The sequence below is a fragment of the Cyanistes caeruleus genome, chromosome 13, assembly GCF_971803275.1.
Source record: "Cyanistes caeruleus chromosome 13, bCyaCae1.hap1.1, whole genome shotgun sequence".
Classification (NCBI taxonomy): Eukaryota; Metazoa; Chordata; class Aves; order Passeriformes; family Paridae; genus Cyanistes; species Cyanistes caeruleus.
Genome location: NC_141713.1, coordinates 17,572,900 through 17,587,557, shown reverse-complemented (window position 1 = coordinate 17,587,557; position 14,658 = coordinate 17,572,900). Strand labels below are relative to the sequence as shown.

At 37.4% G+C, this 14,658-nt stretch overlaps 1 protein-coding gene across 2 annotated transcripts in view; it reads left to right on the top strand.

Moving 5' to 3' along the window:
• SCAPER (S-phase cyclin A associated protein in the ER) overlaps positions 1–14,658 on the top strand; it is a 133,171-nt gene that overhangs the window by 13,981 nt on the left and 104,532 nt on the right. For both annotated transcript variants that reach the window (XM_086849343.1, XM_023934234.2), the window contains exons 5-8: positions 126–323; positions 8,291–8,391; positions 8,839–8,955; positions 10,860–11,020. In XM_086849343.1, the coding sequence (XP_086705469.1) occupies positions 126–323; positions 8,291–8,391; positions 8,839–8,955; positions 10,860–11,020 (577 nt within the window). The remainder of the gene's footprint in view (positions 1–125; positions 324–8,290; positions 8,392–8,838; positions 8,956–10,859; positions 11,021–14,658) is intronic.

Below are 14,658 nucleotides of genomic sequence, written 5' to 3'. Positions count from 1 at the left end.
CAGTGAAGAAGTTCTCGTTTACAGGTGTTTCAATATGTTGCTAAAAGGTGAATTGCACAGAAACCCAACTCTTGCCATACTTCTGTTTGTTTTTTTCCTTTCTCCTTGTACCTTCTTGTTTTCAGAACACTAGCGTGGACTGTAAATTAACAGCAGCAGGAGCTGGAGACAAAAACTTTGACAAAAGCCCAACCAAAACCAGGCAGCCTCGAAAGGTGGATCTGCGGGCTCGGTACTGGGCATTTCTCTTTGACAACCTCCGGCGGGCAGTTGATGAAATCTATGTCACATGTGAATCAGATCAGAGTGTGGTGGAATGCAAGGTAATGCTCCAACTGTTCTTTGCCTATCTGGCTTCTATCTGGATTTTTTTTATATTTTAGAAAAAAGGTAAATGAGGAATTAGAGCTTCAGAAACACGTTACTTTTTCATTTGTATTTTTTGTAGGCTTTTCAGTAGTAAAGGTGAGGACATACGTATTTGTATTTAAGAAAATGCTTTCGTCTTGAGCAGGGACTAATTTTTGAAACATATAAAACTTGTCATGTTGTATGTGATATTAGACCTCAGTTTTTTTCTGAAATCAGGTTTTGTTTATTGAGTTCTGATTTTGTTATTTTTGTGACTAAACTCTGATTGATTTTTTTGCCAGTAATGTCCTTTACTGTAGGTGGCGCTGTTGCAGTTCAGCCTTTTTCATGTTCATTTGCTTCCTGTTAGGTGGCTTAATTACACACTGCTCCCTTTCTGCAGTGATAGTTATCACTCTTCTTATTCTCCCTTTGTTAAGAAAGCGATTGGTTGTTGAATGTAAGCAATGTTCAGTTGGGATGGCACTGTAAGACACTTCCCAGTTTCAAATAACCTGGATTTGTAATAGCTTGTGCATCTGGTTCACATTTTATTGTGATTTTCTAGTAGATCTGTAGAAATAGCCTTGTCATTTAATAAAAATCACTCATGCTTTGGAAATGGAATTTATCGCAAGCATTAAGAGAAGTCAGAATACATTATAAAAGAAATGTTAAAGATATGACTTTGTTTTTATATTAAACATGGCTGGAAACTCAACACATTCTGGAAATGATTATCTAATCACTATAAAAAAATTCATATATCAATTTAAGTAAACTTTTTTCTTATCTTATGCATCTCATTCTCTGCTGTAATCAGACACGGCCAAATTGCTTTTGAGATTAGCGTACAAATACATTTCATTGAAAGCAGCTTTGAGAACTGAACAGTAGCTCAGAGGCTTCCAAATCTCTGGTTGGTCTAACATAATTTAACATTTTGTTACTGAACTGTCTTCCTGCTCAGGAAACTTCTCTGTAGAATTTTTTGGTTTAAGAAAGTCAGCCAGCCTTGCATTATAATTAAATTAGCATTTTAAACTTTTCTGACTGGAAGAACAGAAGCGTATTTGTATCATTGTCACATATTTTGGGGGTTACATATTGTTCAACATTTTAATCAAGCTACTTTATCTGCTTTTGGATGGGGATACCACATAGCCCGAGTGAAAAGTCTTCATTTTAGCAGACTCTTGACAATGATGTATGTATCTGCGTGGGTTGGGTTACTTGTTTGCAGAGGTAAAAAAAAACCAAAAATGAACAAAAGCCAGTTCAGTATTATATATTGTGAAACTTAGGTAATTCACAGAAGGACTAGGTTGGAAGAGACCTTCAAAGATCATGCCCTAACACCTCAAATAGATTGTGGCACTGAGTGCCATATCCAGTCTTTTTTTAAATATGTCCACAGATGGTGACTCTGCCACCCCCTGGGCAGACCATTCCAATACTTTGTTTGTTACTCTTACCTTTCAAAAAATCTTTTTTCTCTGCACAAAAGTATGCCTTACCTGAGCAGCTGGAATGTGTGTTTGTGCTGTGGTCTTTTGTCTGTGGGATTTTTTTTTTTACAGGTTACTGTTAAATTATTATTTTAACATTATTAACATATTATTAACATATTATTAATATTAACATATATTATTATTAACATATTATGTTAACATTAATATTATTCTTTTGATAAATTACTATAATTTCTATTAAGTTATGAAGTGTGAAACTGCTTAATCTTGCAAATTATTTTTACTAATAACGTTTCTTTTCTATAAATTCCATTATTTGTCATTGTTTTATGGTGGTTTTGACAGACACAGTTTAGTTTCTCCCATTTTGACTGCTGGACATATGTGGGAAATAATGCTAAATAAGAAACCAAAATGGTCCCACTGCTAATCTTTCCTTGATTTTTTTTTAAGTGGTATGTTGAAAAATCCTTTCAATTAAGAAAATTCACATTATCAAAAACTTCCTTAATTTTGACTTTTTAAACTTCTGTCTTGGTCAAATGTGCAGGTGCTATTCTATTTAAACGTTGTAGTTTAAAGGTTGTCTTGTGAAAAGGCCTATTTAAAAATGAAATGTGACAACTCCTGGCATTTTAAACCTTCTGCTTGACCTGGTATAAAAGTAGTGGGGTTTTTTTTTGGTATTTTGTGCCTTTTGCTCTCCTGTGTCCTTATGAATTGTTGCAGTTTTATCGATTGCATTGTCACTGAAGTTGTTTGATGCTCCCCAGTGGGAAAGGGCTCTGGTGGCTCTTTGTGGTTGAAACTGCAGACAGAAGGGTTGTGGTGAGGATCCAAACAGTGGCAATATGTGTAAGAGGATCAGTGCTTGTGTGTATTTTCTCAGCTTTGGGCTCTGCTGAAGTTGGTATTCTGCTATTGATTTGGAATTGAGAACTCTCAGATCATGTATGTAGATATATAGATACGGCTTGGATGCTTTGTGTGGAAAGGTGTAATGACCATGGTTGAATTATTTCTGAAGTAAACGAAGAGTTCTCAAGTTTAAGCACCATCTCACTGTACATAAACTAGTGCAAAAGTAATAAAAGGTTAGATACATCATGTAACCTTCAACATTTGAAATGCAGATTGTATGGATATTCTCTATATTAGCTGGGTTTCTGTGTGTCTGAAGTTTATATGAATATTTTATCTACTGTTTTCTAGGTTTAGGTGGCAAGTGTAGGCAGAGCAGAAATGGTAATGCCTTTAAATATCCTGCTGTATGATGAAAGGTATTAAGAGCAAAAGATTTGTAGATGGGTGAAGGTGGATTCTGTAGTCAGTTTTGGTTAATGCAACAGATGTCTTCAGCTGCTATTCTTCTATGGTGTTTTCAGGTGTCTCAGCAACTGAGATTGTATTTAGATATGTGTGTGTGTATGTATATATAAAAAGAAGCACTACACATGTAAATACTTTATTGACAGAGCAACTTTATTTGAGCAACTGGACCCAACAACAAGTATACAAGAATATCAAACTACCTTTAATAGAATTTTGGAGTTTTTTTCCTTCTAGAATGAATTAACAGCTTCGGCTGTTCTTTTCCTTTAAAAAAAAAATCATGTAAAAATGTAATTTTATCATGTAAAAATTTAGTTCTATATTCTTTTTACATTGCTGTTTAGCATTACTTAAAGCTTATACAATCTCTTGTCTTTTCACCTAACATTAGTTTCTGGTGTATTTCTGGAAGGTTTTGGCCTTCTTTTGTTTCTGAAACTTATGGATACATTCTTAAATCAGTCTGGTTCAGTGAAAACAGTTTAATTTTGCTTGAGATTCTTATTCCCCCTTATGAAATGGATAATTCAGCAGTGGAGTTCTGTTGTTTTGCTTCTCACAAACAGCACAAGATGAAGAGGTGGGTAAAGACTTTCATTAAAAGTTTAGACACATTGCATAATGTTTCTCTGCAAAAAACCAGCTGAATCAACTTGAAACTAGGCCTTTGGGTCAGGGGATGTGTGTGAGAGAGTTTGGGTTGACTGAGGCCTCCCAGCAGCAGAGAGGAGCCTCTCTGAGGGCTGCTTTTGGGCCTGGGTCTGCAAATTCTACTGATTTCACTTTGTCCATGCAGACTGAGACTCCTGCTCATACAGCTCAGGTATTGCTGGTGTTTGGGACAGCCAGTACTGCAGCTGTAGTATGGCAGGGGAGTGCAAGGCTGCCATGTAGCATGCACAGAGTACACCTTCTGGTTCTGAATTTGGGGATATTTACCAAGAGTATGTATCTTCCTAAATAAGTAACTTATGACTCTATTGTGGCAGTCTGTGCCCAGTGAAAATCTCTGTGAGCATGCCTGCTGCCTCTTTCTGGACATGGTTGTCATCTTCCACAGATTAGCCAACAGAGGACATGAAAATGGGTTCATGATCAGTTCAATCTTAAAAAGGGATGAGGTCTTTCAAAATGGTGATCTATTCTGAAAAGGCAGCATGTCTTTTAGTTGGAAGTTTGGGTATCCCTGTTCCTGCCTCTCCATCCTCTGCATCACATGTATATGTGTGTGCATGTATTTAAATTTTGTGTGATTGAGTCCCTGCATGTGCCACTGCATTAGTTCCTCTGGAATAAATTTTCATTTGGAAATGGTTGTGGTCCTTTGGAGCACATTCTTGTCAGGCAGGAGATTGTGGCTGCCACATTGAAGGTGCATCCATGAGGAACAACAGAGGCCAGATGTGGTGCATTTAACACTTGGATCTAGGAGACCATTAGCTTGCTTAAAATATTTGCCACATAAAAGTTGATATAAGGAGAGTCCTTTGTCTAGAGGAGCTGTTTCCTTTCATCCTTGCTCAAAGCTGTGAGAATTGCTTTGACAATTACATTGGTTGAACCAATCCCAGAGCTGGCTTTAATTATCTACAGTTCAAATTTATGAAAAGGCTACAAGGAATTTTTTGAAACTATTTTTGTGTCAAATTTCTGAAACACCCAGTTAACATTGAAAATATACATTTAAAAAAAGACAGGAGGAACTTATTTTGTGTGCTAAAAGCATGCTCCAGCATAAAAAAAAAAATGGAGTTTATTTTGGCAAATACATAAACTAAAATATTCAGTATAGATAATGAAACAGCATACAGTAGGCATGGTTTGTAAAATAGAACCCATATTTTGAGCTTGGCTAATAAGCTAAAGTACTGATGTAGTGACTGAGTTAATTTCCCTGATGCATGTGCTACTATTTTGGGTTGGAGTAACCTTAAAATCCTACAGTCTTCCATACTTCCCTGTTTGAGAATGGGAGAATAAATGCATGAAACGCCATTTCAAAGCGGTGAAGGGATTTCTGAAGTGCTTCTGTTCGGAAGGATGACAACGGGCCAATGTAGGATCCCAGTCTGGACTGAGGGTTCCAATATACCTACTCTTGAAGATCTTTGTTGATTACAAAGTAATTATTAGGGGCTGAAGAGACTAGAATAACTTTGATAAATACATGGCAACCAGAGTAATCAATGAAAGCTGGAGGAAAGAAGGGAGAACAAAAAAAGAGACACGCAGAACTGTTGATCAGAGAATTGACAAGAACAGAGAGGAAAAGGTAACAGGAGTTACATTGTGGCTGGTTTGCATTTCATGTCAGTAATTTTCCTTTAAGGGTTGTTTTTCAGGAGTATTGCTTTCTTAGTTCAAGCCGTCTCTAAAAATCGTACAGGCTGGATGTGACCTTGAGAAATAATGAGATATTAAATTGTTGTGACTCCAGTGCAGCCGCAGTGTGGCCCATAAAGGTTCCTTTTTGTCAGCAGCTTCTCGAGTGGTGCAGGTTTGGCGTGGCTCAGCAGCAGGGTGCGGGAGCTGCCGGCGGTGCCGCAGGTAGAGCGGGATGGATCCGGGAGCCCCGCCGGGATCCTGTGTCAGAGGACAAAGGGACGGCGCCGCCCGGCCTGCTCCGCGCCGGCCCCGGGCTCCATTACAAACCAATCGAAGCCGCTGCAGCCGATTGGGGAACTAATTGGTAATTTTAGCTGGACATCTATATGGAGTTATCTGCATGCCTGCAACGACGCTTTCAGAGCCACTTTTGTTCTGCTCCATCCTGCTTGACAAAATGGCCCTCATAGCTTTAGGGAGAGAGATGTGCATCAGTGAGTATGGGGCCGCTCCAGCTGCTTGTCTTGTTTGTATTCCCTTGTTCATAAAACACGGCTCGGGTTACAGCTGCATGGGTCTGCTCTGATCATTTCTGATAATGTGGAGCAAAACATTCCTTAAAATAGGTTAAGCCATTTATTGCGTTTTTTTCTTGTGCCAGCTAACTTCAGAATTATAACTCATCACATTATTTTATTTTTTTATTTTTTTTGGTGAGGAATATGTCAGTGGCTGCCTTGAAAAGTAAATGATTCAGAATTAAATTTTGCTTTCTATGCTCTCATTGTTAGTAACAGTCAGCACAACTTAGTATGGGCTAACCTAAATGGACATGAATTGGATTAGAAAGCTGAAATTTTATTAGTGGAACTGAAAAAAGAACTGGCTGGAACACTTGTTCATTTTTTGTAGCAGACTTTACTTAAGAATTATTTTGGTGCTGTAAACCAACTGCTTTGTAAGAAAGATTTCTGTTAGCGTTTTTGGGGCTATTTCAAAACAAAGAGCAACTTTTGTGTCAGCAGGGGGATTCTGTTTGATTTCCTTGGTGTCTGACTTTGTGGTACCTTTGCCTTATAGCAGCCGGCATATGGTCTGTGTGTGTCATAAAGAGTAGTTAAAAGGATACTTATATCAAAATTGAAGCTGAATTTCAAAGTTAGAGTTAAACAAAATAAATATTAATCCATATCACGTTATATGAAGAAGCATTTTGCATATGTTAGAGGTCCTTTTTCTGTTAAAAAGACAATTAAAAGTAAAGATATATGGCATGCAATATTACAGTAATGTGCATTAATTACCTGTACTGTAGGGGAGTGTTTTTACCAGTTTTGGTGTCAAAGGTTTTACTGTTAAAATTTGTAGTTATACACTTAAAAACCATTACCTTCTCATTTGTAATTGTTCCCAAAATTTCTGAGTAAGTAATTATTTGCTTTGGGCAGAAAATTTATCTTATTACCAGCAGGAATGACATTGACATAGTAAAGAACTTGTGAAACAGCAGCATTTTGTCACTAGTGTTTTTCCTTATACCATAAAATAATGTTTGTACTTTACATTCTGCATGTGAAGCTCATTTAAGTTTCCCAGAATTCAAACTTCATTCATGGATTTTGATTATTTTCAGCACATTGTCATGACAGAGTACAGGACACATTTTTCTTGTCTCGGATAGAGTAGTTATGAAAGCTGTTCTTTCTGCCTGACATGAGCTAAACTCTCTCCCTTAAGCATTCATGCTCTTTGTTGGTGATAATCAGTTTTGCTGAGGAGGTGCCTTAAGTCTGTGTGTGTTTTGTCACGTTCAGTCAATGATTTTTGAGTTTATATGTGAAATACAAAGAATTGCTCTTTTCCCTGCTAGTGGCAGTAGATAACTGTGCTTTGCTCAGGGAATCCAACTGAGAGTTCCGTTATACTGTGTTTTGCTCGGCTTTGTAGTGAAAAACTGGCACCATTAACTGAGTAGAGGGAACTTAACTTGAATTTTTCATTCTTTCTGGATGTAATCTGACCATACTGTAGGTACTATGCTCATACATTTGTGCCAACTGGGCATCAGTAGACACAGTCTGTAATTTCTCAAAGCTAAGGATCTTTTAATCAGAAACAAGTCTCTTCAGCCACTGCCATTTTGTCTGTGACTTTCTTCCTGGTGTAGTGTGAAGTTAATTTATATGTTCTTTTGTAACAGTTAATTTTATTTGTTAGAAACCAGCATGTGGATCCAGATTCAAACTACTTTAAGATTTTACATATTCTGAGTAAATCTCCAGCATGCTCACATCATTTCTAACAGTGTATGTTTAATCCCACCCAGGTTCTGATGCTGTTGCCTTTGTGTAGTTTTGTCTGCTTTTACTTCATAAACAGATTAATTGTGATATTTTTAGTCTTCCACATACCTGTTAGGATTTCTAGTTTTTCCTTCTTGGTGGTGTATGTCCAGCATATTTTAAAAGGTAGCTCTGAGCAAAAAAGGGGCATAGATAATGAAACAGATATCCTTACGTGTATTAAGAATTATTTTCTTGCAAACATTGCCATTTTGTCCTTACACATTGATGCTGACCCAGATCTTGAAGAATGTGCACCTTTTTATTTTTTTTTTTTAAGGATAAATGTTTTTAATGATTGTTCACATAAAAATCTTAATTATCTGGGCCTTCTTGTTTTCAGGGGTTTTCTTGGGTTTATTTTTAATGAGAAAGCTAAATAGTAAATGTCCTTTCTTTTCAGTTCCTTTATTGGGGTGGGGGATTGTTTTTTTAAATAGAAAGATTGATGTGATGGTTGCTTTTCAGGAAGTCCTGATGATGCTTGATAACTATGTAAGGGACTTCAAAGCATTGATTGATTGGATACAGCTACAGGAGAAGCTAGAAAAAGCTGATGCTCAAAGCAGGTAATTAGATTTGTTTGGTTTTTTTTAATCTGCAGAGAGAGTAAAGTTCACAGTAAACTTCATTTTCTAGCAGAGATTCAGCAAATAGAACCAATTTTCCTTTTGGAAAAAATGGGTGTGAGGACATTTAATATGCATTGTCACTGTCACTTAGAAGTAGAGGGTATTTTCCTTTTAAATATTCCTTTCAAATTTTTTTTTTTGGTGCTTTACTCTATACTGGAATTTGAAATAACCATTGCAGGCTTGAGAAGAGGCATTATTTTTGGTATGGGTCTGGCTAATAGGGTTTGGAGTTGGTGTAGAAACAATTGCTAAGATGTATGATTAAATTCAGCAGGATTTGTTAATACACTGAGCGTTTGTCGGTTCTAGTTTTGCTTTAAGGTGGTGGAGGAAGAGTTGCTGTGAATTGTATTTTTAAACTTTTCTTTCCTGGGTTTGCAGACCTACTTCACTGGCTTGGGAAGTGAAGAAAATGTCTCCAGGACGCCATGTGATCTCGAGTCCATCCACAGACAGGATTAGTGTGACATCAAATGCTCGAAGAAGTTTAAATTTTGGGTATGAAACCAGCTAAGAAGTTTATTCAAGCTAAAATAAGGATTCATTTGAAGCGATATTCATGAATGCACTATTTCTCTATAGTAATCAAAGTATTGTTTTGTTGTTTATTAAATCATATAAGCAATTATTTGCATTCCTAAAACAAAAGCCCATGATCTGTAAAGGAAAATCATATCAAGGACTTATTTTTCCTGACTTGGTAATATATTTAATTACTGGTCATTAGAAAGACCTGAAGATAAAATACAGTATTTCATGTGATCAGTTTAGTACTCTCTTCTCTCTACCAAACAAATGTCAATATGTTTGTAACTGGCATTTTAAAATTGCCTGTGTGTACAATGTGAATGGTCAGCTGAGTGAGCAGAAGTAAATACAGGTTAGGAAGAGAGAGTGTAAAGTGAGATTATGATGATTCTGATGTGTGGCAAAACTGATACTAGTTCAAACATAGAACATGTTATATACTCCAATAAAGCATCTTTTACTTGTTGAAATGAAAATGTCTGAAAGCAGTTGAACAGAAATGTGCACAGTTTTAGAGCAGCACTGTCTGATGCTGTCTCAGTCGGGAGAGCACGGATGTGTCCAGTTGAAATCTTTCTCAGCATGTGTGCTGTAGTTCCTTCAGGTTTGTTGGGATCTAGGGAACACCCTGCCCAGTTTCCTGAGTGGTTACAGTGTCCTCAGCAGAGATGTGATACTGGACTCTGTTTGGTCAGCACCTCTGAGGACTGAGCTCTCTGAAACTGTGCCCAGCAAATATTTCTACAAATATACTATGAAGTGTGTTTGGTGTAGGCCTTGTGTAGGTGAATCTGTTGATACCTACAATGTCTGAGAGGTGTCTGCTGAAATTCCTGGTGGTGGGGAGAAAATATGCACAAGCACTCAAATGAAACATTTGAATCTGGTGGAAATCAATGCTCTTTTATTTTTATTAGAACATAACAGCTCAGCACAATTAGCCTTTTAGCTGAGCCTTATTTGGCTATAATTACATGCTGCTATTGCTGTTGGAGCTGTTTATTCACAATCACAGGGACATGATGGGCAGCTGTGTGTGTTAGAGCAGGAAACAGCCAGATGAGTTTTCTATCCTTCACACTTGCAAACTTCTTTCTTCTGCCTTAATCCACTAGTGTGTGTGAAAGCAAGGCGTCCCCAGACAGCTACAATATTTTGTGTGTGAGAGAGAAAATAGGATAGAAAATAGGAGTGAGACATACTTGGTACTACAGTATTTTTTTTGGCAGAATACTAGGAGTTACTAGGAAAGGAATAGGGGATAGGAGAGAAGGTAGTGGTGTATGTCTGTAGAAGTTAAAGATTCATACCTGTAGTCATCTCCATATCTTCCCCAAAGCAGTGCAGAAAACATAGGAAAAGTACAGAAATTAGAAACAGGGACAGTCAGAGCTATCCAACAGCATTGAAGCAAAAAGAAAAGAATTTGGAGAAGAGATAACAAGAAGGGTGTGATAAATGAAATCACTTAGGTGGAAGATGAGTAGGAAAATTCTGTTCATTATTTTCAATGAAAAAAAATTGGGAGTACTAAATGGTCAAACACCAAGCTTAAAATGACAGGAGTATTTTTCAAGACTTAGTGTGTAGAATTTGTCATTATGCATTGCTTAGGCTGCCAAAAACATTAATGCCTTCAGAAATTAATATCCCAAAGGTTAAATTTCATCTTGTTTATTAAAAACAGAGATTTGTTGAGCAAATTGCAACAACTTTTCTGTGTAAACTGCTGCAACCTGGAGAGTTTGCCAAAGGAGAAGTGGTTCTGTTCAGTACTGTTCTGATAGTCTCTAACAGACTCTGATAAAGCTTTCTAACAAACCATTCTTTTGTTACTTGATCAGACACTAAAAAGAGCTGTGACTTTCATTTAGGAACCCTGCAGTGACAATTTCTGCAACACGCCTGGCTCCTTCTGGTGTAAGTTGGGCCGATAAGGTAAAAGCCAACCATGGAAATAAAGCTGCCAATCCTGAGCTGGCAACAGCACAAGCCTGTCTGGTACCTCCGGCACAGAAGTCACTGCGGAAAAATGGCAAGTTCCCTTCAGTGGCTTAAGTTATTTTCACTAACTCTGTGGTATAAAGTGAATTCAGAATCTGGTGACCTATGTTCTAAGCAAAATTAAACCTAGTTTTGCAAAATACAGTGTTTAAATAGAGATAAAAGATTCATGCAGCCTTATATTGCAATAGTTAAGCTTGAGACAAAAGTGTGTTTTCATGTGTAGGTAACATTCTACTGTATTTTCAGTACCTAGAATTTGATCTGTTAAAATATCAGTTTATAACATCCCAAGAAGCAAAAGGTCTTTGGTCACAGTCTGCCAATCCAACCGACTGCAAGTTGGGATGGCTTAACAATATAAACAGGAATCTGGGAAGAGCTCAAGATTGTTTTATATGTCCTGGGAGAACATGCTATTAGGACTGTGCTGAAGTAGCAATTGATGTTTTTTCCTTGGAAGACAAGAGTTACCACATTTAGTTATGAATTGTTTCTCTGAAAACACTGTTGGGGAATGCTTGATTCAGGATCTTCTGTTCTAGAAGAGATTGGTTTAGTTGCAGACATAAGAAACTACCATTTGGTTTATAAAATTAGTTTCTTTGCACTGAATCCCTGAGATTGTCTTCAGAAATGCCTTTTTTTCGTTTATTTTCTTCATGTGTGGTCTCAGATGACTTTCTGCAAAATCATCAGGCAGGGTGTAGAAATGGATTTTCTGAAAGAAAAAAGTGGTAGTTTTTGTTTTGTTTGTTTTGTGATACCTGTATTTTGTACTAAAAAAAAGTTGCAGGAAGTGCATGTACCAACTTAAGGTAGTTGTATGTTCAACCTAGGAGTAGTAGAAGCCGTGTATGGTTACTTGCAGGCTTGTAGCACATCATGGAAGTAAAATACCTTGTCCAGGGGTCTCGCAGTGTAACATGAATGAGCACAGGAGCAGATTCCTCTGCTTGGAGCAGAACCATCAAAGCCATACTCCGAGGATGGTAGTTGGAAGGGGGATCCATGGCTGCTGCTTGCATGAGGGATTAGCTTGCTGTGAGCAAGTTTATAGAACAGTTGCTGTTTGACTGAGTTTTCAGCACTACTGTTGGTTTTGAGATATGTCAGTAGTTGAAGTTATTTGTAACAAAAGTATTTTCTGGTGATTATCACTCATGTTAGAGTGACAGGCTCCAAGCTGTTGCTAAAATACCTTTATTAGGAGTTGTGGATATGGAGAATGTTATTAGTTACACAGGGAGTAAAAGTGATCTGTATTTCAATATGGATAACGTATTTTAAGAGGCTGAAAGGAGGACCGAAGAATTTATCCTTAGGTTACTTTCAGAGGCCTTTAGAGGGATGAAGAATCAGTGTTGTGCTGTGTTTTATTGAATGTTACTTGCAGCTGATGAGCTCCAAAGAGAGGAGCCCCTTGTGTCCTGTAGTACTGGCCTACAAGTATTCAGTAATCTTCAAATCAAATGTACAATGCAGTCCAGTCATTTTAAGAAATAACAGTCATTCCTCTAGACTTTTATTCTTCGGAATCTCTAATTGCTTACATTGAGCATTGGAGAGTTTTAGTGGTTTTCTCATGGCTGAATTATTATGTTTTTAACAAATTAAATTCTCTGCAGGAGCATATCGTCCTTTGTATGGGAGGTGGAATCACTTTGGTAAGATCCAGTTATCCTCAATGATGAAAGCCTAAGAAAATCTGTGAAATTTATGTGAAGGGAGCCACAGAGGCTCTTCACATGCATTATTGAAGCAGCTCTGAGGTTCATGTGTCATCTGCTCTGCCCCTTGCCCAGCTAATGCACTCCCAGCTGTTTGGTGCATGTGGACCTTGGGGGAAGGATTCCCCCTGCTTCCTGTAATGTTCCCTTGCCCACCCAAAGCCCAGCTGGGGCTTACAGCCACAGGATTTCCCCAGACACTTCTTCTCCAGTGATTTCCAACAGCATTATTAGGTCTTACAATGGCTTTGTAATGTGGATGAGTAGCATGATACTGTATCTGTTTCATGGTTGATGCAATTTCCAAATTTAACTAAGTATGCCCTTAGGGGGAAAGAAAATGCATTATTTTCCCATATAGTTCTTTAATCTTTCCTTTTCTGAATGCATAATTAAATGAGGTTAAATCATCTTATTTCATTTCCCTCATTAAAAATACTGTTACCCTCAATATTTTAATGAATTTAAAAAGATTGTCTTTCATGCTTGAGTGTTTTTTATGATATGAAATGCAGTCTGTTCTTACTGTCTGAGCAGTTTCTGGTCATGAATTCCCTGGTGTCTGTGGTAAAAAGTGAGATGGGTTATAAGTTTAGAGCATCTATTAGAAATGGAAGTAGGTGCTTACAATTAAAAAAATTATTACAGAGTTTAGTACAAATAGCAATTTAGAACATGTGAGCTTCCCAGAAATACTAATTTTTTTCCTGTTGCCATACTTGAAATCTGGTTGATTATTATTATCATTATAATTTTTCTTGTATGAATTGCTCATGTTCATAGCTGTGAATAGATGTTCTCTGTAGTGTAGCTAAGACTGGAGAACCTTGCAGGACATTGAGCCCTCTCAGGCAGCTGTCCTGGTTTGGGCTCAGATGGGGCCGAAGTTTATGTATGTGGGGGTTTGGGTAGGATGTTACTGGCAAGTAAATTTTTTAAGAGGGCTGTGCATCTCCTGAGATGAGAACCCCCAGGAGTTTGCACACAGATGCCTGGATTTTTGTTCGTGGTGTTTCCAGTGAGGTCCTTGGCCAGTTCTGCCAGGTGGAGCAACTTCCCAAGAGCCTGGTGGCTGGGAGGGCCCAGAGATAACAGATGGCTTGTCATGTCATGTAACACAAGAGCAGGCAGGGACAGCCAAGTTCACATGAAACTAGAGAATGATCAGGGTAGGTAAATGAATTATTCATTTACAAAGTTCTGGGAGTAATCAAACCCAGCATGTGATAGGTAGCCTGTGGAGATGCCTACTGGGCTGTAAGAATTCCAGACATGGGGAAAAATATCGAAGAAGATTGGTGCCTTACTGAGTATTAACTTTGTCTCTCATTAGATGTGATCTAATGTCAGTAAACATATTAGCTTTGCAAGCTCTTAGTTAAAAAACATGCCTGGAAGTGACTGAATATTAACTGTGTGGTGAATCAAAATGAGCAGAATCTTCTGGCATCACACTGTTAAACTGACTCCAGGTACGTCAGGAGCCCGAATACATACATGCATTAAAAACTGTTTTGTGTTTAAAGAAGTCACCAAACAATATTCTTTCAAATGCAAGTACTTCTGGACTATTAAAATGGTTGGTTGAGTGAGTGATAAATATGAATCTGACAGTGAAGAAATGAAAATTAAAAATTGAACATGTATGGCTTTTATGGAAAGATTCATTCTTACTTTAGTAAGTGTGATTGTGGTTTTTCTATGCTCTGAATCATTTTATTCTGATTAATTCTGTCATTGTAGACTGCTAAGAAATATGCCACAAGTAAAGAACAACTAGGCAAGACAGATAAGAATATTCTTTTTTGGTAGAGTAAACTTTAGTAGATACTAGTACAATATATTAATACAATTATTAAGATACATTTATATGATTTGTATATCTTTTTATCTAGATGTTAGTAAAATAATGTTTAGGTAGTAGATGCAACAAAAGGGT